This window comes from Nicotiana tabacum, chromosome 3 (genome assembly GCF_000715075.1).
Source record: "Nicotiana tabacum cultivar K326 chromosome 3, ASM71507v2, whole genome shotgun sequence".
Classification (NCBI taxonomy): Eukaryota; Viridiplantae; Streptophyta; class Magnoliopsida; order Solanales; family Solanaceae; genus Nicotiana; species Nicotiana tabacum.
The window spans coordinates 98,971,188-98,993,999 of record NC_134082.1 but is presented as its reverse complement, the minus strand read 5'-3'; the positions used below and the strand labels follow the sequence as shown (position 1 = coordinate 98,993,999).

The following is a 22,812-nucleotide window of genomic DNA, read 5'->3' as shown; positions in this document are numbered from 1 at the left end:
ACCATTCTCTTTCTCTCCTAAGTTTCTCCAAATATAGGAGAGCAGAAATTGGGTATTTGTTCAATAAAGCTTCAAGACACAAGATATCTGTAAAGAAGATTTTTCACCAGCGGCAACCATACAGGGTGGAAACTTGCCAACCACAACCCTCTGAAACTCTCGAGTGTAGTGATCACAAGAATAAAGTATGGGGTGAAATCAGAATCATCATTAGCTTTAGGATTAGTCAGCAGTATCTCACCTGTTGGAAGGTTACCAACACTGCACCAGCTCTCTCTATTACAACTGACTATTTCTTCAGGTAAGGTTATGGAATATTGAATCCAGCAACGCCGGCTATTCCATTCCCAGAAATTCAATGTAACTGCATCCGCCCTAGCATTCTCCAGGCATCCCACCGCCAAACATCCGTTGAAGTTCACAATTCTGGCTGTTGATAAATCTGTAAGTTGATCAAAACCTGTAAGATGTTTAGGGAGGGGGATATCATATAAATGATGTGCGGTAAGGTTAAATGCCAGTATTTTCCGGGTATTGTCCTTGCATTCAACCAACCAATACAGAAATTGGTTAATGCAAACACTTGGTGTGGACAACACATCTATCCCTGGTAGAAAACCAACAGGGCACATTTTTATCCAAGTACCGACAGTGATGTCCTCCTCGTCGTTCACTCCTCCTAGGGTAAGAATCTCTCGGTAAATAAGAACATCATGATCGCGAAGGCAACCAAGGCTAAGCAGCTTGTAGGAGCCAGTCAAGGGATCAAATCCTAAATAGAATTGACTTTTATGTGTCCAGCGGTAAAACCTAGGGAGCGGGAGCTTCCTTGTTTCAAAAGTGTAGTAATTGCAGAGAGTAAGATCACCAGCTGGGGCTGGAGTGTAGAAACATAAGAGGCCATTGATAACTTGTGTGAATCCAATTTCTGCAGAATCATACTCACCACCACCCAACTGTTGCTTGATAAAAGGAGGAGGAGGAGGAGGAGGGATAGTAAGACCGAGCCTCGATTGGAACAAGGAACTCCAAGTTGAACAACCGAAATTGGAGATGACGATGCTTAAGTTGTGAACGATATGCAGTTTATTAATTCCAGAGATGATTGAGCACCAGGTCTTTGAGACACACATGTATCTGCAGAGACACTTCAATGGCAGCCGCAACAGACCCTCCATTACCATAGCTTCAGGTAACTCCATTTCACCAGCAGACTATTGCTTTCACTAGGGTTTTTTCTGCAGAATGTACAATGCCAATTTTCGCGTACTTCTCTATTTTTTTTATTTTGGCTTTTTGATTGTATTAAAGTTTCAATTCTTCTCCTATTTCTTTAGCTTTTAAGTCACTTGGTTCATAAATTCTAGTTAAAATATTTGAGTTCTACTCTAAATAAAAAATTTCTCACCTATAAAGTAAAAATATAAAAATACAAAATTCAAATTCTAAACAAATAATAGAACGATTGTACAATAGAAAGGCAGGAAAAAATTCAATTTAATTTATTCAATGACTTTCATCTCTTTATTTGAGAGAATAGATAGCTTAGTAGGAATTATTATTAAATAATTTTTGAAAGAAAGTTTTTCATAGTATTTATTATAAATAAAAAAGTATTGCCTCAAAAAATGGGTGTCTCCCTTCACCTAGTACTATTTATTCACAATCTAATAAATATCAACGTATCTATCAATGTCCTCCACACCTCTCCAACAAGAAAATGCCTAACAACATCTATAATGATTTGTATTAGTATGAAATTATAACAGCCCAATCTCACTTTTTAAGCATTTCTATTTCGTTGCTTGATTTTAGGCTTTAAATAAGTTTATATCATGTATTATGATTTGTGATTATAAGTGCGTTTAGATTGTGAAAGGCTTGGAACTATAATAAATTATTTTAAAGATACATAAATTAAAAATAGCAACTATGCCCCTTGATTTGCATAATATCAATTTGATTAATATTACGAAACTTCAAATAGGTTCATATGGTGTTATAAGACTTGCTCGGTTTAGAACCTGGGAGGTTCAGGACATTTTCGGCACTATTGCATGAAAGTTGGAGTTTTAAGGTTCTTTAAGGGAACTTAAGATTTTATTTTGAGTTTGTGGCACTTCGCTATGTGCTTTGAGCCCTTTGATAAGTCCATATACGATATTTGGATAGTCGAGATAGTTTGGAGGATCTCATGAGGCTCGGGTGAAATTCGAAGAAAAAAGATCAGCAAAACCGGCTGAGTTGCTCATGCTAGGTCACCTATTAGCCCAATTTTGCTTTAAATAGCCCTATTTCGTAGATTCATTCTGAGTTTCAAAGTTGGAAACGATAACTTTTTTGTATATCGCGAAAGGGGCAACAAATGGTTCATTTAAAGCGGGTCAATGACACATTCGTTTAAAAGTGACTCTCACTAGGCTTTTGGACATAAAAATTATAATTTTAGAAAAAAACGTAATATTTTAAGTTAAGTTGAAAAATAATATTTGGAATTTGAAATTATGTTTGTACATGAATTTTACTCGAAAAAAAATTATAATTTTGTGAGTGGAGAAGAATGTTTTTCGGAAAAACTTGAGTTTTTTTGGTTTATGAGATACTTATTTTCGGAAAATCTTTAATAACTTACAAATTTTCATGGACAGATAAATTTTGAAAAAAAAATTCAGAAAAAAAAAACTATAGACAAACGGTGTCTCAATGTGGGAACATGTACAATTTGTTAATTTGACGTCAAAATTCTTGGTTCATTAAAGTCTATCAAAGACTATCAGAAAAATGGAAGAAAATAAAGAAAAATAACAAAGAGGTGTTGAGTGCTTGTTTGAGTGTCTTTGGAAACAACTTTTCTACTTGGATAAAATAAAGTTTGCATACACATTAATCTTCCTAAACATTACTTATAAAAATATATAGGAGTATGTTGTTGTTGCCCCACAAAAAGGTGTTTGAAACTTCGAAATTGAATGGTCTTTTTTTTCTTTATCAACTAGTGGTTTCTTCTCGCAATTATAAAAAAAGAGAGAACAAAGTGAGCTGGTAATAATGCGATTGCAATAGTTTATTTATTTACTAGTAAATTACCCGCGCTTCACGCGATGGTAATAGAATTTTGTTGAATTTATGATGCAATCTTCTCCTAACACATAATTATAAAAAATGGTACTCCTTCCGATTCATGTAATTGTTTTTGTTTTTTTTAACACATTTTAAAAAAATTAACTTTTAGCATTAATTAACAATAAAATTTACTATATTAACCTTAATTTATTCATTGAAAATATAACAAATACTTCTAGGTTCTTTATTCCGATGGTAACTTTAGAAAAAATAAGTTAATTCCTTCTTGATATCTGAAAAAATCAAATATTTTGGACCACAAAAAAAAAAGTCAAAAAATCATTAAAATGGACCGGAGGGAGCAATACTTATGTTTTGGGGAAACTAAAGATAACTCTATAGTTGTAGCGTAGAATACTTCATAATATCTTACCAAATCTATTCAACCGTAATTGAAAACAAACTATTCTTATTTTGAAGCACCAGCGACACTCAATACTACCAATTTTCTCCCATCACAAGAGCTTAATTTTCCAATGATTATACAACCAATTTTCACCTATTTCAAGAGCTTAATCTCGTAACAATTTCTTTAGCTTCGGTTATAATAGTTTTTACGCTATTTGCAGTTTTCCAAGTCAAATCAATAAGTGATATATTAAAGTGCTTATCTAAACCTCTGAATTGTTCTAATACAATCTAGTTCGAAATGTAAATTCTGACCTTAAAAAAAGCTATAGCTACATGTCAGCAAAATCAAAATTCAAACTACACTTTAACTTTGATCCAACCGGCAAGTCTAAGAGTCTGTTTAAGTAAAAACAACCATGTATAAAACAATACGGTCAATCAGTTGAAGCCAGTTCTACAAAACTCAAAAAAAGGAAAAAGCTGCAATGACTCTTCATTTATCTAAAAATATTCATTCCTTTTGGGTAGTCTTGACAACAACTAAAACAACTCGAAAGCAAATATAGTATATTCGAAAAAAATATGCTAGAAATAGTAAAAATAGGCGGAATGCTTCAATTGATGAAGCAAAACACATATGATACGGAGATATATTACGTATGAAATAAAATCAAAAAATATACCACACGTGTAATGCCTCTCAAAGGCTGACTTATTTTTTATTCATAAAATTGAAACTTACCATAAGCCTACCTTCCCAAGTTCTACATCGGATCTTATAGTAAAATATGTTAAATTATCTCAACACACATCACTTCAAAGCAAAAGTCATCGAACATTTGAACCATATTGTTGGAGCTCGTCTTAGCTAAAAATTTCTTCAGGATCATGCTCATGACCCATCGCCATATGATACCTCCAAAACCACGCTAAAGAAAACACCTTACGAAGATTCAGATAAATGTAAAAGATAATATTTCCTAGTTATATTAAAATTGATGCACAAACACTCTTGAAATGTCATAATAACCTTAAGCATAGAGAAATCACTAACCTTGTCATCCATATTAGTAAGTAGTAACTTTCAGCTTCAAATCCTTTGTCTTTTTCTTCATTTTACATAATCTACAAACCAAAACAATAACAACTATAAAGAAGCTCCAAATAGGACTAATCCCTAAAACATAAGACTTCAAGAAACCTTCCACCATACTACTCCCTTCTTCTGCTCACATTCTTTCCTCATTTCTACTTCAATAACTTCATCTTTCTTCTCACCTTCAACAATTTCACACCAACACTCTTCCAAAACTTTCTCCTTTACACTTTCCATTTCTTCAATTTCTCCAAAACCCACATGTAATTTTAATTTTTCCATCTTAAACCAAATTGTTGCCTTCTTTCCCGTTGGTAGTTATCACATCAAACAACTTCTCGACTTCACGATCAAGAATTCCGAATACTAAGATACATGAAACGCCAATAAAACTAAAAGAGATAAGCAAATCACAAAATTAGGGGGGAAAAAGGAGATTTACCTTTGGCGTTTAGCATGGCTAAAGTTCCAGCTATGGTACATTACTTACTAACCTTCATAAAATCAAACAACTTCAGTTTAATTAGATCTAGCTCGTTGAACTCAAAAAATTAAACAAAATAAATATGTTCTATGTCACAACCAATCAGATCCATCCATAAATACTACATGTTTATCAAAGGACTGTTACTTGGTCAAGAAAAAAAGCAAAACACAACCATATGAGTCTATCAATTGCATATACTGACTTTAATACTCCATGTGATGTCAAATGTTACAGAAATATCAGATTCAGACCAAGTTGACACACCGATAATCAGTGAATAAATCTAAGAAATAATTGGCATACACAATTTTGAAATAGATGGAGTCTTGAAGGTTTAAACAGCGAACCAGATAGGATACCATCAGATGCATGCCAAGTAGAAGGTTCTTTATACCACAACAACAAATATTACAGTGGAAGTTAGAAAAATTTCACTAAATAAGAGTGTGATAGTTGGATGTTTACCTCAAAAATAGACTATCTTCAATGTGTGGATGGACTTCATAAATATGGGGTGCAACAATGTGGGTGTTAAAACCAAAAGATCTGAAGATCAGATATATTTTGTTAGCGAGATGGACATCAAGTTTATTTTTTTTAAAATATTGTGTCGTAAAAGAATAGTTACTTTTGGGAGACATTGGTTTGATAAGCCTTGTCGATTTTCCAGCCCAATTCCATCAAAACTTCAAAATCAATTTCAATTGCATAAGGTAAATTAAAACCTTGTTAAAGTTTTCCCTGCCTAATTCCATCAAAATATAAAACCAATCTCTTAATTGAATAATAAAATCTTGTTAAAGTTTGACTTTTCTGCAATATTTGACATAACCTCTTTTGGCCGAGTAATATAGGCAACATTTGTTATCTGTACATAATTTTTTTTTGGTTTCACCTACTTCATGTGCTTCTTTTCGTTTTTACTTTTCCAGGGCCCTACCGCACCATTAAAAATATAAGAATACAAAAAAGGAAAAACAAAAAGTTAGATAATGATCAGAAGGTGAAAATTCGGCCATCTTTATGTATGAGCATGTAATGGACTTGTAAAATTGAAACACCAAATTACAAGAACAACACGGAATCGAGTAACAATGGTTTTATTGATCGAATTCGAGCTTAACTACATTGAACAATTACAACTTGAAAGATAAATACAAATTGTAATTCCAGGATTAAGCCCAAACCTGAAATTGGAATGAATGGGAAGTTAGAAGAAGAAGAAAGAGATTAAAGAAGGAAGAATAGAAAATATTGAGAGAGAGGGAATTACCGGTCCAAAACTGATCTCCCTAGCCCAACTGAATTGGTTATAACAGCCCAACTTCCACTATTCTAATTATTTCCACCGTTGGATTGATTTGATCTGGGCCGTTGAAGTGAGCTTCCTTCCGCCATTGGATTTTATTCCATGATCCTTCTGATTTTGCCACGTGTCTTTATTTATTTCCTAACTAATATACGTTTATCTCCACTTATCCCCTTCAGACATAACATTTCCCAAACCCTAACAATACCACCTCGTTCAAATCGACCTTGTCCTCAAGGTCGAAACTGAGCAGCAAACGCCGGAAACTGACCTTTTATGTAACCCCAATCCTCCCACGTAGCTTCTTCTTCGCTTAAATTGGTCCATTGCACCAAAACCTTCACTGTTGCAGCATTATTGAACTTGACCATTCTCCTCTTCAAGATCGCTAATGGCTGAACCAAGACGCGTCCATCACTGTCACATACCAGGGGCTGTTGATTTGGAACGATGGCTGGACCCACGCGCCGTTTCAGCTGGGAGATATGAAATACAGGGTGGATTTGAGACCCATGTGGTAGATCTAACTGGTAAGCTACTAAACCCACCTTCTTTAATACAGTATATGGTCCATAGTATTTAGCACAAAGTTTTAGATTCTTCCTCATAGCCATCGATGCTTGTCTATAAGGTTGTAGTTTCAGATAGACCAAATCCCCTTCGTTTAAGGACCTATTAGTCCTGTTTTGGTCTGCATAGAACTTCATACGAGCTTGAGCTTGTACCAAATTATCCTTGAGGTTCTGTAGCATCTGTTGTCTTTGTGCTATGCATGCTCCCACCTGTGAGTGTGTTGAGTGAGGCAGGGACCCCAGTGGTATCTGTGGAGGACTGAATCCATAGAGTGCCTGAAAAGGTGTCAGCTTGAGTGAGCTATAATGGTTGGTGTTCTACCACCATTCTGCCAATGGTAACCACTTAACCCATTGTTTGGGGTCTGAAAACACCATAGATCTTAGATAGGACTCCAGGCATCTGTTGAGTCTCTCAGTCTGACTATCTGTTTGAGGATGGTAAGATGTAGACATGGTGAGTCGTGTACCCATAGTTTTGAACAGCTGCTGCCAAAATTGGCTGGTAAAGATGAGGTCTCTGTCGGATACAATAGTTTTAGGTAACCCATGTAGTTTATAAATCTCTCTCAAGAAAAGATTAGCAATATCCACTGTTGTGTAAGAGTGCTTTAGGGCCAAAAAATGACCATATTTGGTCAGTCTATCAATCACCACCAGAATAGCATTTTTCTGATTAGAAGAGGGTAGACCTTCAATGGAGTCCATGGCTATATCTTGCCATGGCAAGTCTGGGATAGGTAAAGGCTGCAGAAGTTCAGGAGGATGGACATATACTATTTGGACTCTTTGACAAGTGTCACACTTAGAAACCCACTTGTTTATGGTAGCCTTCATGTTTGGCCAATAGAATATAGAACTGACCCTCTTATAAGTGCCCTGCTGACCAGAATGGCCTCCCAAAGGTGATAGATGTAAGGCTTCAAATATTTTAAGCCTTAGGTCAGTTCCCCTGCCTACATAGATCTTGTCTTCAAACCTCATGACCCCTTGAGTCAAGGTGAGCTTAAGTTTAGCCCCAGGAGTTGTAATCAACTCAATTAAGAGTTGTAATGCTGTTGGATCATGCTCATATGACATCTCTATCTCCTTCATCCATGTAGGTTCTACTGCAGAAATGGCATTTAGTGTAGGCTCTTCCTCCATTCTTCTAGATAGGGCATCTGCCACTCTGTTTTCAGCCCCTTTTTTGTACTGAACTTCATAGTTCAATCCCAAAAGCTTAGTCAAACCCTTCTGTTGTAGTGCAGTAGTTACCCTCTGCTCTAGTAGAAATTTCAAACTATGATGATCAGTTCTAATAATGAAATGGTTGCCTTGTAAGTAGTGTCTCCATCTATCCATAGCAGATAGTACATCCATATATTCCTTTTCATAAGTTAACAGTCCCAAATGTCTAGGAGCTAATGCTTGGCTGAAAAAAGCAATAGGCCTGCCTTCTTGCATTAACACTGCTCCCATACCTTTTGCACAAGAATCAGTTTCTATGACAAAAGGTTTGGTAAAGTCTGTTAGGGCCAATACAGAGGCAGTAGTCATGGCTTCTTTAAGCTGGACAAAGGCATGTTTAGCTTCTTGACTCCAATGAAAATCATTCTTTCTCAGTAGATTAGTTAGAGGTTTACTGATAATACCATATGATCTAATGAACCTTCTGTAATATCCTGTCAGCCCCAAAAAACCTCTTAGAGCTTTAATAGATTTTGGCACAGGCCAAGTAGACATAGCCTCAATTTTAGAAGGGTCAATAGCCACTCCTTCCCCAGATATGATATGGCCTAGATAATCCACCTTGGTTTGCCCAAATGAACACTTTGACATCTTGGCATAAAGCCTTTCTGATCTCAGCACTTCTAATACTTTTCTGAGATGATCTACATGAACAGTAATAGAAGGACTGTACACTAAAATGTCATCAAAGAATACCAAAACAAATTTCCTCAAGTAGGGTTTAAAAACATGATTCATTAAGGATTGGAAGGTGGCTGGGGCATTAGTTAAGCCAAAAGGCATAACTCTGAACTCATAATGCCCTAAATGGGTTCTGAATACTGTTTTATATATATCCCCTTCCCCCATTCTGATTTGATGATATCATGCTCTCAAATCAATTTTAGAATATATGCTAGACCCACACAGCTCATCCATGAGATCATCCACTAAATGAATTGGGAACTTATCTTTTGTAGTCATGTTATTCAGCTCTCTATAATCAATACAAAACCTCCAACTTCCATCTTTCTTTTTAACTAAAAACACTGGAGAAGAGAAAGGAGAGTGACTGGGCTGTATAAGTCCATTTTGTAGCATGTCATTAATCTGTTTCTCTATTTCATTTTTCTGAAAGAAGCTGTACTTGTAAGGCCTGATACTGACTGGATTGGCTTCTGCTTTTAGGGGAATGTGGTGGTCATGCTGCCTCTGTGGTGGCAGAGTTTTAGGCTCAGCAAAGACATCTGAAAATTGCTGAATGACTACATTGATAGTTGCAGGTATACTTCATTCACTCTGAACTTCTGTAGCTGATATAGTGAACAAATGAGCCCAAGCTGATTTCCCTTTCTTAATAAGCTGTTTAACCCCATAAGCAGACATACTCCTCAACTCCCCTTGGCTATAGATGCCCTTTAGTTATACCCTTTTCCATTTATGAGTGACTTCCACCTTATACTCCACAAAGTCTAGAAGCACAGGATTGTGTTTCTTCATCCAGTCTCCCCCTAGGATCATCTTATTTCCCCTAACCTTAGGAGTCTCACAGAATCTTCAAACTCTACTCCTTGAATCTTCCATTTGAAACTAGGACAAGTGTGATAGCTCATTACATGATTCCCATTAACCACAGTGACCCTCATGGGAGATGTAACCTTGACCACACATCCCATTTTTTTAGCAGTCTCTATATCTAGGAAGCTGTGAGTGCTTCCTGAATCCAATAGAATGGACATACTATTCTTTTTGGATTCTCTTCTCAATCTGATAGTGTTAGGGACTTCAGCTCCTGACAAGGCATTCAGACTAACAGCCTCATCTACCACTTCCTCCTGTAGCTCTAAACTGTCTCCTTCATGCTCCATTCCTGACTGTTCTTCTCCTTCCTGTTCAGTAGTTGCAGAAATAACATTCAGCTGTTTTTGTTTACACTGGTGGCATGGGACATACTTATCCCCATATTTATAACACAGCCATTGGGCCCTTCTGCTCTCAAACACTTTATTTGCTTGATTACCCATTGAGTTGTTTGTAAACCTACTATTTTGGTTTACTAGACCTGTACTCACACCCCTGTTTCTCTGAAATTTGTCCTTGCTCAATGATTCCAATAAGTTTTCTTGGTGTCTAGCCTTTTCCACAACCTTACTAAAGGAGTAGGGATCCAACATTTTAACTGAATGCCTAATTTCCTCCTTTAGCCCTTCAATAAAGAATTCCAAGAAAAACTCTTCTGGTATAGTAGGGTTCCTAATCAAAACCCATGCCTTTAATTCTTCAAATTCTTCCAAATACTTTTCCACAGTTCCCTTTTGTTCAATGTTTTTGAACTCACCAATTAAATTCAATTTACTATTACTTGCCCATTGAAATCTATTACAAATTTCTGTGGCGAAATCTGCCCATCTAACGATGCCTTTGCTGACATGATAGGAGAAAAACCAAGATTCAGCCTTACCAGTTAGATGAAGAACAGCCTCCTCCAGTTTCTGTTGTGGATCTGTGATGCGATTATACTGAAAGTATCTCTCGCACTTGCGCAACCAAGCATGTGGGTCTTCCCCATCAAAGTGAGGAATTTCCCACCTAGAATGAGAGAAGTTCATTGGTGCTCGACCCACTGAAGATTCCCTATGCTCTCCAACTCGTGTGCGAGTACCAGACCCCATCAATTGGAGTCCTTCAACTGGTGCACTTCCCAGGATGCCTTCACGTGGAGAACTCACTTTCTCCAACAATTTGTCAATTTTATTACCTAATTCTTCCATTTTTGAATCGTTTGACAGTATGTAATTTTATAATTGAGCTTCCAGTTTCTTAACTGACTCGTCTGTAGCCTTCGATTTGGTTTCTGCTCCTGTCATAGTGAATCTGGCCAGGAAATTGCTCTGATACCAATTGTAATGGACTTGTAAAATTGAAACACCAAATTACTAGAACAACACGGAATCGAGTAACAATGGTTTTATTGATCGAATTCGAGCTTAACTACATTGAACAATTACAACTTGAAAGAGAAATACAAATTGTAACTCCAGGATTAAGCCCAAACCTGAAATTGGAATGAATGGGAAGTTAAAAGAAGAAGAAAGAGATTGTAGAAGGAAGAATAGAAAATATTGAGAGAGAGGGAATTACCGGTCCAAAACTGATCTCCCTGACCCAACTGAATTGGTTATAACAACCCAACTTCCACTATTCTAATTATTTCCACCGTTGGATTGATTTGATCTGGGCCGTTGAAGTGAGCTTCCTTCCGCCATTGGATTTTATTCCATGATCCTTCTGATTTTGCCACATGTCTTTATTTATTTCCTAACTAATATACGTTTATCTCCACTTATCCCCTTCAGACATAACATTTCCCAAACCCTAACAGAGCATGCAAATGAATGGGTCGATAAGAAAACATTGGTCTCGGACGGAGAAGATGATTGACTTTTGCGACGTAGTTTTAGGGACCAAAACTTGGTTTAGAGGAAGCTTTTGTTTAGCAAAAAATATTACCGTAAGTTATCAAAAAAGAAAAAAGGAAAGGGATTTTAAACTAAACATGGCAAAACTAAACGAAATTGAGGAAGAACATTCTTTAGAGAACTAAAATTGATATTAAGAAAACGCAAAGGGAATAAATTAGGGTTTTACCTGCTGAAGTTGTTCTTTGCAAGCAGAGAGAGGCAAAGGCAACTGTTCAATGCTAACTACAATGTAGCTACTTACGATTCTATAAAACTAATCAAATATTTCAGGATTTCCGGTGACGAATTCGATTTCCATGTGTGCGCCGGAGAGAGAAGAAGAGATTGTCGTAGTTGGGGTAAAAAATCTAGATAGTGACTTTTTCAGTAGAGAAAGTGACGGTTCAGTAGCGAAAGCAACTTTTAACTTTTTAAAACGATTAATAATAACTAAATCTAAATTTTTAAAAGGCAGATAAATGAGAAAATAGATAAATAGTCCTTCCAATGTAATAGAGTGTCACATCACCTTCCTTAGGTCCCTCAGTAATATATTATATATATAGAGAGAGATTTATTTCTTCCTTGGCTATTAGAGTATAGAGAGGCAGATATTTGTCATTATTTTGAATTAAGTTTTAAAATCGATTTTCCTTCACGACTTTACGGTAAGATTATATCTTTCCTTACTTATCATTTACTTTATTTCTTTGGGTTGGTAGCATAATGTTTTACCACCAAAAATATTCTCCTTTTTATCCTTAGTTAAACTAATTTTCACCTTCTCCGAATCTCCGAATCGGCGAGTTCTTTCCAATCTAAGTGAGTTGTAGCCTAAGCTATTTCTTGGCCAAATTTTTTCAAGAAAAATTGTTCCCCATTTCCCCAAAAACCTCTTCTTTAACCCCTTTTGTCCCCCTCTTTATATTTCTGCTACTGTTTGGAGGACGATTCATTTGTTCACTATTTCCCTAAATTGGGTTGCATTTCAAGTCCTTGTGTCTTGTTTGCCTCTTTCCTCAACTGGGTATGCCTTAAATTTTTTGCTTATTCTGTGAATTCTTTAGGGTTTCAATTTTTTTCCTGAAATTATTGAGTTCCATGATTCTTTTTTGTGCATTTACTTTAGTGTATTTCTCTTCATTATTGCTTATTCTGCACGAGATCCCAATTTATCTTTAGTGGGGTTTTAGTATTTGATATTTTACTTTACTTTTAAGTGATATTTTTTGTGGCTTTTCTTTAATGTTTATGTTCTTTAATTCTGCTTATAATGTACCATTGAGATGTTCACTGTTACTGGTTTTTGGTTGGACTTAGCATTTGGGATTTGGCTTTACTGTTAGTAGGCTAGATTGAGTATAAAAGTTGGTGCGGATTTCCAGGGTCATTTGTGATTCTATTTATTTTGGTGATTTCTTGATTTATTGTTGTGTTTGTTCGAACCTTGATAGAGGCAATGTCGCAAGGCTACGCCATTGAGCTCTACTTTGATCCTGCATTGGAAAACCAGGTCCTGAAGGCTTGGAATGTATTGGCTCGGCGCCAGATTAGCACTCAGCTTATTGAGATTGAGTCTAGACCTCACATTACCCTCTTCTCGAGTCCCTATATTGATCCATTGAAGCTTGAGAACGTTGTAAAGAGTTTTTCGTCCAAGCAAGAATCTTTGCCTCTGTCCTTTGGTTCAATTGGAAGCCTCCCAAATGACGACAACGTTCTGTTTCTTGCTCCAACTCCAACTTTGTCTCTCCTTCAGTTCCACTCACAGTTGTTTGAAGCAATGAAAAAGGAGGGAATTGAAATTGGGGAGGAGCATCGTCCTGATACATGGATTCCTTATTGCCCTGTAGCTGAAGAAGTTCCTAAAACACGTATGGGCGAGGCATTCACTGTTTTGAGGGATCTGAAATTACCTGTTGCTGGATATGCGATGGAGATTGCACTTGTCGAGTATCCTCCAGTACGTGAAGTGTTTTCTTTTGTGCTTGGTAATACAGTTGAACCATGAGGCTTCAGACATGTTATTCTGTTGATTTTAGCTTAGGTTTGTATCTTTTGTTTCCTATATAGTTGCTTTTTAGAAACTCATATAGATGGTTAAGAGTGCTATGACAGTTGCTAAATGATCATTTGCTTTGCTGAAATATTAGTAATTCTAGTTCTTTTCTTTTGTACTTGCAAATGAGATTTTGATCTCTTATGTTAGTATTTGTGATAACAAGCTTATTTTTCCCCCCTATCAATGGCAATCCTCTGCACGATGCTGGATCTCTATTACTATAGGGACATCATTTGCTTATGTGTTTTAGTATGTAAGTCTTGAACGTGGTTTTTGCCTGTGTGTTCTACTTTCTAAGTCTTGAATAAGGTTTTCATTATTAAAATCCTTATACTTTAGTGCTTGTTATGGTTAGCAAGCTTGAATCATGTGAGGTAAATTTGCTTGTATTTTATAATGTTGACTTCAACATTAATTGCGTAGGCCTTCTAATTTGCTAGTCTCAAATATGATCTTCTTTCATTAGATCATAAGATATTCTGGTGCTTTTTGAATTTAAAATGATTGAATCATGTGAGGGAAGTACAGAAGCTACCAGCTTGGTATTGTTGGTAAAGCAAATGAAATTTGGAGAGACATGAGGCTTAGTTGGTTGACAGGAGTTGAGTAAACTCCTATGAAAATGCTGTAGGTATGACTTTGGAACTATGCTTTGGAAATACTGGATTGATCACAGAGTAGAGAACTTCCAGATTAATATCTGTAGCATAGATTAACTTTTGCGTTAAACAAACACATTAGGAACTTGGTCACAGTACTCTTGAAATATAAGGCCCACTGTCTTGTTAAAATAGCACTAGAGTTGCTACAGCCTCTTTAAGTAGGTCCACTTAAGTATAATAAAATGAGTATGGTGTTCTATACTTAGAGATACTCTAACGTCGTAGCTGTCAAGAACTATTGATATTTGAAGTTTAGCTTGTTATACTGGTGTATTTAGATGTAAAAGATCTTAAAAGAATGGTATAGGATCCATACCAGTGTTATCAGATGTCTGTTAAGGATTGAATATAGTATAAAATCGTGTTGTCTAGCCGATTTCTGCTAATCTCAATCAAACTTTGGGGGACAACAATCGTCGCTTTTCTTATGCTGGGGGTAGTTTCTTTTTTTATTTTTTATTTTTAAAGTAGTTGCTGTCTTGCTGATGCATGGTGATTGATATATGTGTCAATAGCAATGGATGAGAGCAAGTTATTTAGCTTATACATTAGAATCACAAAGTGTTTTAATAAATTTTAATTTTAGAAGTGATTCCTGGTTTGAGAAGGCGGTAGATGGTAAACTTTTGGAGTAGCAAAGTTGTGGATATCCTCTAAGGATTCAGGCTGCCATGCTTTGAATTTCAGACACATTTTGCTGTTTGGAAATACTTAACTACATGGTTGTCTTTGCTGTGCATAAACTGAATCTCTGGTAATGTTATTGTTAGGCCTTTTTGCTTATCTTGTTCAAAACACTAAATCTCTTGAGGTTGCGATTCCTTGTATTTGCAGCACGAAAGCATGACTTGCATCAAATTTTCTATGAAATGTCCTAAAAGTTAAGTTTTGATCTAAACAGATATGCGATTTGCATGACCAGATTTGCTAGAAGTTTGCTGGAACTACCTAAGTAGTCCCTGACTTTCCTCATTCTAGTTTCTTGTTTGATCTTTCGTTACATGTCTCACATGCTTGAACAGCCTGTGAAACCTCACTTTGGTTATCCTTGGGAAACTAGGTGTATCTGGCAGAAAAATATTCCAGGTTTTACAAGGATACTCGTTTGATCGTTCATTGATATTCTCCAAAATGCTGTCATGTTTGAATTTCCGAGTTATTGGTGCATCCAGACATTTGCCAATATCTGATAATATCTTCTTCAATAGATGAAAGCACATTTTGTTTGCCAATATCTAATCCAACCTGTGTTCACATTTTGTTTGCCAATATCTAATCCAACCTGTGTTCCTATATGTTTTTGGAATGCCATTGTTGTATCAGGTTACACACTTTTGACCTGTAGATAGCAAGACATCCTAAGGAATGCAGGATTTTATCATATAAATTTTACATTTTGTGATCAGAATATTAAACTTCCTCATTTGTATAAGTTGCACCACTTTTAAGAGTAAAATTCATTTAACTATACAAGTTTAAACTTTCATGTGATATTTTCAATAGTACTAAATTAGTTTGCACCACTATCAGTATGATACAAATAAAATCAACATCAAGGCGTGTTAGCGGTTCGATAAGAGCTTTCTCTCTAGTATCTACTCTTTGGGTTGTTTGTCATTGAAATTGTATGTAGTGACTAATATGGTTAAAGTAGCACGGTCTAGTCAGTTTTCGGACGGGTCATTCAAAAATAGTCAGCGTTTGCCAAGTCATTGAAAAATAACCACTATTTTGCTGCAATAGAGACCGGTCTAGCATAATATACTGGAGTTTGATGCACCTGTGTATGAACTTCCAGCATATTATACTGGACCGATATACTTTACTAGCTCCAGTATAATATACTGGAGACTGAAGCACCGATGCTCCAAACTCCAGTATATTATGCTGGACCGTTATATTATACCGGAACTCCAGTCTAATCCAGTATACTGGAACTCCAGTATTATGCTGGAGTATTTTTTCGGATTTTGAATAGTGTTTACGTTCAGATTTATCTGCTAAATTTCGATTACTTTTAAAATTGTGGTTATTTTTGAATTTCTCCTGCTAATATGCGGTATACTAGTTTGACTTAATCATTTTTCGTGACATATGAAAACTTACAAGTTCTCTTATTTTACTATTCAATAAAGGAAGAAGATCTGCCCTATAAAGTTCCTCTGTTCCCTCGCCGTAATTTCGGTATATGAGTTTTATATTTACTCTGGAAGCTCAGATAAAGGAAGAAGATCTGCCCTATAAAGGATTGTAATTTACTTTTTATTTCTATGTTTAGTCACTTGTTTTAAATAAAGTGTACTGTTTTAGCCACCACTTGTCGTGTCGTGACGTCCTCCCTTAGCCAGAGGTCTCGTGTTCGAGTCTTGGGTATGGAAAAATCCTTGGCAAGGAGCGCTACCCCCGAATGGGGCCCTATTCGGCACGAATCCGGATATAATCGGGCTCCAATGCGAGTACCGGACACCGGGGAAACCAAAACAATAAAGTGTACTGTTGATGACATCGAATTGGAGGAATGTATTGTAATTTACTTTTTATTCTAGGTTAGTCAATTATTTTCTAAATAAAATTATACATCCTTAAAAAAAGTATTTGTAACATTCCTTACAAAATAAGAAAAGGTAAAAATAAAATATTCCTAGAGTTCTTAACACAATCATATTGTCGGATTATTTTGTGTATGATCATTTAATATTTAAAGATTTTATTATACTGCCTAATGAAGAGAAATTCAAATTTAAGGAATTTATTACACATTGAAGGTCCTAAATAGTAGGACAAGTATATTAATGAGAGTTAATTTTAAAGTCCTTAATGATAGGAAAGTGTTTGATTCAAAAGATATTGGAACCTTTTGAATAAATTAATCAAAGAAAATGAAAGGGTAAATCTTAGCTAAGTATAATAATCTCTAGAACATAAGATATACAAGGTGAATACAGAGGGTAATATTTCTTGACCTTATCAAGATGACTGATCGAACAATGATGATATTAATCGTTTATGTAAGCAAGTGTTACCGCAAGTGTTCTTAGTTTCAAAAGCAGAAGAAGGAGAGCATTTACAAGGTTGCTGTTACGCTATATATAAGGGACAAACCCTTTCTAAGCCCTAAAAGACAAATCATAGAGAATATTCGAAAGAATATTCCTAATGCCCCCTAATGGACCTACACTACTGTAAAAGTCGTACAGTCTCTTGTTCGCCTGTCTATCGTCCCCTGCAGGACGTCGAGCTACGAGGATCTCGTCGCTTGTCATACTCATCAACGGTCGTGGTCGCCCAAATTTGGACCCATACAGTTAGTTCCTCCGCTTGTCGAGGTTGCAACTTAGTGCGTCCTCGATAAGCGGACACCACTCGCTCGTATGGAGAAATTTGGTCTTGCGAAACGTTACGGCTTGTCCAATAATGGAAGGTCAGCGTGCTCAACAAGACACCTGATATTGTATTTTATTGGGAAATGACGTCATCTCCACGTGCGTCATCATTATGCGTGTTTTCGAGACAGGGGTTGAGGGCTTGTCGCTTCGATTTCGGTGCCATTCTGCAACTTTTCGCTTCAATTCTGGTGCCACCCAATCCTATAAATAGGTGGAGGGTTTGTTTTTTTCAAAAACACTTGGCCATTTCATTTTTGGTTATTCTTTCTCATCCCTCCCGAGTTTGTTCTAACAACTTTCTGCTTCTTCTCCTCCCATTTTCGTTCACAACCTTCTCTGCAGTTTTAACATCTTTCCCATCGAAGAAATGCCTAGAACACATCGATCTCATGAGAGAGTTTTTGAGGCCGCCTCGTTGTCCGTGGCGCTCCCCTCCGACGATGAGGATATGATGGTGGAAGGGGGGGATAGTTTTCCCACCGTGGAGGAGTTGCTGCCGAGACACCCCATGTCTCGAAGCGACTTCCTCAAGGATCCTCCTCCTACTCTTACCCCCGTGCTTTCTGAAACGGAGCAAGTTCATATTGATGCTCTCCGTACAAAGTATAGCATCCCCGCTCACGTTGATATGGTTCTAGCGGGAAGGGACTTCGTGGAAGTTCATAGGCCTGGGTACTGCGCTTTTTACAAGTACCCCTTCGTGATCGGTCATTCTTTCCCCCTCCTTCCGTTAGCGGAAGAGTTCTGTAGATTCTATCAAGTTTTCCCGCGGCTACTTTAACCATACACGCTTAAGATACTTCTGCTGTTGACAAAGTATGCGGAGTTGGCGGGGTGTGAGGTTACCATCCACCACCTCTTGCACTTGTTCTCGCCCAGCTTTAAGAGGGACACTATGGTGCATTTGAGGCACCATGGAATAAAAGGGCTAGTGGTCGGGACCGACGACCGTGCAAGTCGCAAGTTTTGGCATAAGTACTTTTTGGTCAAAACCGAACACATTGTTTCTGACCCCGCTAGGTTTCCGGAGCGATGGAATGAGAATCGTAAGTGTCACCACTTGTTTTACTCTCTCTTTTCCTCTTCATTCATTATAGGGTTTGTTTGTTTCTCGTTTGCAGCTATGGGGCGTCCACCCCGCCTTATTACGGGTATTAGGGATTGGGTAGCCCGTCTATTGCCCTATGCACCGGAGACCCGAGATTGGCTCACCTTCGAGAAACGTTATGGAACGAGAGTTTCATCTGGTAAATGTCTTCCCCTATATCACTTCGTTGGTCATACACCATTATCTATTGATACGACTCTTCGTGATGACAGGTCGAGGAGCTTCTAGGCAGAGGGCCCTGGTCCCTGCATTCCGACAGGCTGTAACTGCTACAGAAATGTAGTTTACTTTGACTGAGTCCGTTCGAGGGGGCCGTAATCAACTGATTCAAATGGAAGCTCCCTCTCGAGATATGGTCGTGAGGGAAGATGCCTGTTCCGTACCGACCCCTCACCTTTTGGACGAATCCTCTAACGGGGACGAGTCGCTATTGAGAAAAAGGAGGAGAGTGGAGCTTGGGAAGGATGTGGTCATGGACACTAGTAGAAGGAGGGTGGGTGCGTCGCAGACTGCACCTGTGACTACATTTATGGCCGACGCCATCTTAGCGGGGAGGTCTCCCCAAACGGAAGGGGTTTCCCCAGGAGCTCTGTATGCTCCGTTGAGGGCGGCGCGTCATCCAATGTTGGAGGGGACCTGTGCGTCGAGGGCGAAGGCTCGGGTTCAGATGTCGACCCGGAAGACGTTCGTGAGTTTTTAGAGCGCCATACTCACGTGGAGGTCAGAACGGAAGGTTCTAATCGGCATATAGTTGTCCTAGAGGACTACAACTTGTTGTCGAACTGTGATCAGGTGGTGTATGCTTTAGCCCCTTTATGTGCTACCCCCGAGAGCGAGGTGCTTAGAGCGATGAACGACATGGAGTTGTCTCGGAATGCTGTCGGCATGTCCTTGTGGGTAGATGTCTTTCTTTTTCTTTTTCGTCGTTGGGCTTGCATTTTTATTGTCGACTTGTCTTTTTATTTTAACTTCTTTCTTGTTGTGCCAGACCCTTATCATCGAGACCGAGCGCGAGCACCGAGAAAAGAAGAGGATGGCCATCTACGAAAAGGTGTCTTCCAAATATCAAAAATATCGCACTAAGCATCGTGCGATGGTCGACATCTATAATCAGGACCCTAATTTTCAACTATTCCACGAGGGGCTTAAACAGACGGAGGACTAACTTGCGTGCAAGGTTGAGGAGCTGAGGGAGCGAGACAAGGATCTTATGAAGGTCGTCGCCCGCAACAGTGAACATCAGGCATCCCTTAAGGTGAAGGAAGATGAGCTCGAGTTGAGTATATGGGTGATGGCCAAGAATGCCGACTTTCAAGCAAAGGTGGCTAGTTTGACTGTTGAATTAGGTACGAAGGCGGCGGAGATTGATGGGCTTAAGAGTGAGTTGAATGTTAGTGCCAATAAGCTGGCGACTGCTATTTCTGAAATGGCAGCCTTGGAAAATACCCTCCATGCCTGTAGGTCAGAGCTGACCAAGGAAAAGAAGGCATCCGAGCTTAAGGTAGCGGGGCTTGAAGGGCGTGTTAAGAAGTTGGAGGCGGAGCTATCCGCATTGACCGAATAAGTGGCATCGTTGAGAACAGAGGACGCGAGTCGACGCTCACAACATTCTACGTCTCGTGCCTCGACCGACCCTGTCATGACTCATCGTTTATACAAGTTGTGGGTTCATGTTGAGGCCTGGCTCGATGTGTACAAGGCTTTTCATGCTGAGGGAGGGCATCTGAAGTAGAACTTCAGGGTGTGCGTGCAAAAGCTCGTGCAGCTCGTGAGGCATGCAGATACGACCCTCTTGTGCTTGACGGGGATGATATCAACTCTGATGATGCGAACTGTCTTGCCTCTAACTCTTGGTATGAAGATGCGTATCCTACCGGGGATAATGTGTAATTTTTGGTTTGTACTTACTTTTTGCTTTGGGATTTTTGTAAGGGCATGCTTGACCCCGTTGTAAAGATATGTGCTAGTAATATTTTCTTGTAATGAAGAAATCGTTTTGTCAATTTGGTGATGATCTTTGTAATATTTATGATATCCCGGGCACTTGTCGAATTGTTAAGCTGATTTTGCTTCGGGTGAGATCGGGCCCTTTTCTTTAAGTGATGGCCATAACCTTTGGGATGGTACTCTCGAGCTAGCGTCCTCTCGAGCTAGCGTCGAGGTAGTATCCCTTCGTAGTTCGAGGGAAGTTAAACTCATGCTTTCGTCGATGGCCTTAGCCATTGGGATGTTACCTTTGAACTGGCATCGAAGTAGGATCACGTCGCAGTTCGAGAGAAGTCAGACTCATTTTTCGTCGATGGCCTTAGCCATTAGGATGTTACCTTTGAACTGGCGTCGAAGTAGGATCCCATCGTAGTTCGAGTGAAGTCGAACTCGTTTCTCGTCGATGGCCTTAGCCATTGGGATGTTACCTTCGAACTGGCATCGAAGTAGGATATCGTCATAGTTCAAGTGAAGTCGAACTCATTTTTTGTCGATGGCCTTAGCCATTGGGATGTTACCTTTGAACTAGCATCGAAGTAGGATCCTGTCGCAGTTCGAGTGAAGTCAAACTCATTTTTCTTCGTTGGCCTTAGCCATTGGGATGTTACCTTCGAACTGACATCAAAGTAGGATCTCGTCATAGTTCAAGTGAATTCAAACTCGTTTTTCGTTGATGGCCTTAGCCATTGTGATGTTACCTTCGAACTGGCGTCGAAGTAGGATCCCGTCGTAGTTCGAGTGAAGTCGAACTCGTTTCTTGTCGATGGCCTTAGCCATTGGGATGTTACCTTCGAACTGGCATCGAAGTAGGATCTTGTCGTAGTTCAAGTGAAGTCGAACTCATTTTTCGTCGATGGCCTTAGCCATTGGGATGTTACCTTTGAACTAGCATCGAAGTAGGATCCTGTCGCAGTTCGAGTGAATTTGAACTCATTTTTCGTCGTTGGCCTTAGCCATTGGGATGTTACCTTCGAACTGGCATCAAAGTAGGATCTCGTCGTAGTTCAAGTGAATTCAAACTCGTTTTTCGTCGATGGCCTTAGCCATTGGGATGTTACCTTCGAACTGGCGTCGAAGTAGGATCCCGTAGTAGTTCGAGTGAAGTCAAACTTTTTTTCATTGATGGCCTTAGCCATTGGGATGTTACCTTCGAACTGGCGTCGAAGTAGGATCTCGTCATAGTTCGAGTGAAGTCGAACTCATTTTTCATCGATGGCCTTAGCCATTGGGATGTTACCTTCGAACTGGCGTCGAAGTAGGATCCCTTCGTAGTTCGAGTGAAGTCGAACTCATTTTTCGTTGATGGACTTAGCCATTGGGATGTTACCTTCGAAAGTCGAAGTAGGATCCTGTCGTAGTTCGAGTGAAGTTGAACTCATTTTTCGTCGATGGCCTTAGCCATTGGGATGTTACCTTCTAACTAGCGTCGAAGTAGGATCCTGTCGTAGTTCGAGTGAAGTTGAACTCATTTTTTGTCGATGGCCTTAGCCATTGGGATGTTACCTTCGAACTGGCGTCGAAGTAGGATCCTGTCGTAGTTCGACTGAAGTCAAACTCATTTTTCATCGATGGCCTTAGCCATTGGGATGTTACCTTCGAACTAGCGTCGAAGTAGGATCCGGTCGTAGTTTGAGTGAAGTCAAACTCATTTTTCGTCGATGGTTTTAGCCATTGGGAAGTTACCTTTGAACTGGCGTCGAAGTAGGATCTCGTCGTAGTTCAAGTGAAGTCGAACTCAATTTTCGTTGATGGCCTTAGCCATTGGGATGTTACCTTTGAACTAGCGTCGAAGTAGGATCCCGTCGTAGTTCGAGTGAAGTCGAACTCATTTTTCGTCGATGGCCTTAGCCATTTGAATGTTCATTCATACATTGGAGATTTGATTATATTCATGTAGGAAATACATGTTGACTTTGTACATCCAATGGAGATTTGTCTATCTATACCTAGTCCCTTCATTACTCGGCCTGGAGATTACATTGACAGACGAGGTGATGAAC

The 22,812-nt window shown here is 38.6% G+C and overlaps 3 protein-coding genes across 5 annotated transcripts; 1 reads left to right on the top strand and 2 right to left on the bottom strand.

The window, feature by feature from the left end:
• Nucleotides 1-71: 71 nt before the first annotated feature.
• LOC107826744 (putative F-box protein At5g44220) lies at nt 72-1,202 on the bottom strand. Its single transcript, XM_016653771.2, has one exon. It carries the CDS (start codon nt 1,200-1,202, stop codon nt 72-74), a length of 1,131 nt encoding a protein of 376 aa, XP_016509257.2.
• A 3,651-nt stretch (nt 1,203-4,853) lies between these two features.
• On the bottom strand, nt 4,854-7,118 carry LOC142176753 (uncharacterized). The gene is made up of 2 exons (XM_075245019.1): nt 6,638-7,118; nt 4,854-4,936 (listed from the first exon to the last, which is right to left on the bottom strand). Exons 1-2 carry the CDS (start codon nt 7,116-7,118, stop codon nt 4,854-4,856), a joined length of 564 nt encoding a protein of 187 aa, XP_075101120.1.
• A 5,027-nt stretch (nt 7,119-12,145) lies between these two features.
• Nucleotides 12,146-13,847, top strand: LOC107826751 (uncharacterized). Of its 3 annotated transcripts, none has more exons than XM_016653780.2 (2): nt 12,146-12,276; nt 13,063-13,847. In XM_016653780.2, exon 2 carries the CDS (start codon nt 13,068-13,070, stop codon nt 13,617-13,619), a length of 552 nt encoding a protein of 183 aa, XP_016509266.1. In that variant the 5' UTR covers nt 12,146-12,276; nt 13,063-13,067; the 3' UTR covers nt 13,620-13,847. The 3 variants fall into 3 exon arrangements, with proteins under 3 accessions (XP_016509266.1, XP_016509265.1, XP_016509267.1); XM_016653779.2 differs by having other exon boundaries at nt 12,274-12,635; XM_016653781.2 differs by lacking the exon at nt 12,146-12,276 and adding an exon at nt 12,299-12,430.
• Nucleotides 13,848-22,812: the final 8,965 nt, after the last annotated feature.

Excerpts from the sequence above, each read along its gene's own strand:
- LOC107826744 (XM_016653771.2), bottom strand. The coding sequence starts at position 1,202 with ATGGAGTTACCTGAAGCTATGGTAATGGAGGGTCTGTTGCGGCTGCCA.
- LOC142176753 (XM_075245019.1), bottom strand. The coding sequence starts at position 7,118 with ATGCTACAGAACCTCAAGGATAATTTGGTACAAGCTCAAGCTCGTATG. Across the intron at positions 4,937-6,637 it reads GGATTGGGGTTACATAAAAG|TATTCGGAATTCTTGATCGT; the intron begins GTCAGTTTCCGG and ends CATGTATCTTAG.
- LOC107826751 (XM_016653780.2), top strand. The coding sequence starts at position 13,068 with ATGTCGCAAGGCTACGCCATTGAGCTCTACTTTGATCCTGCATTGGAA.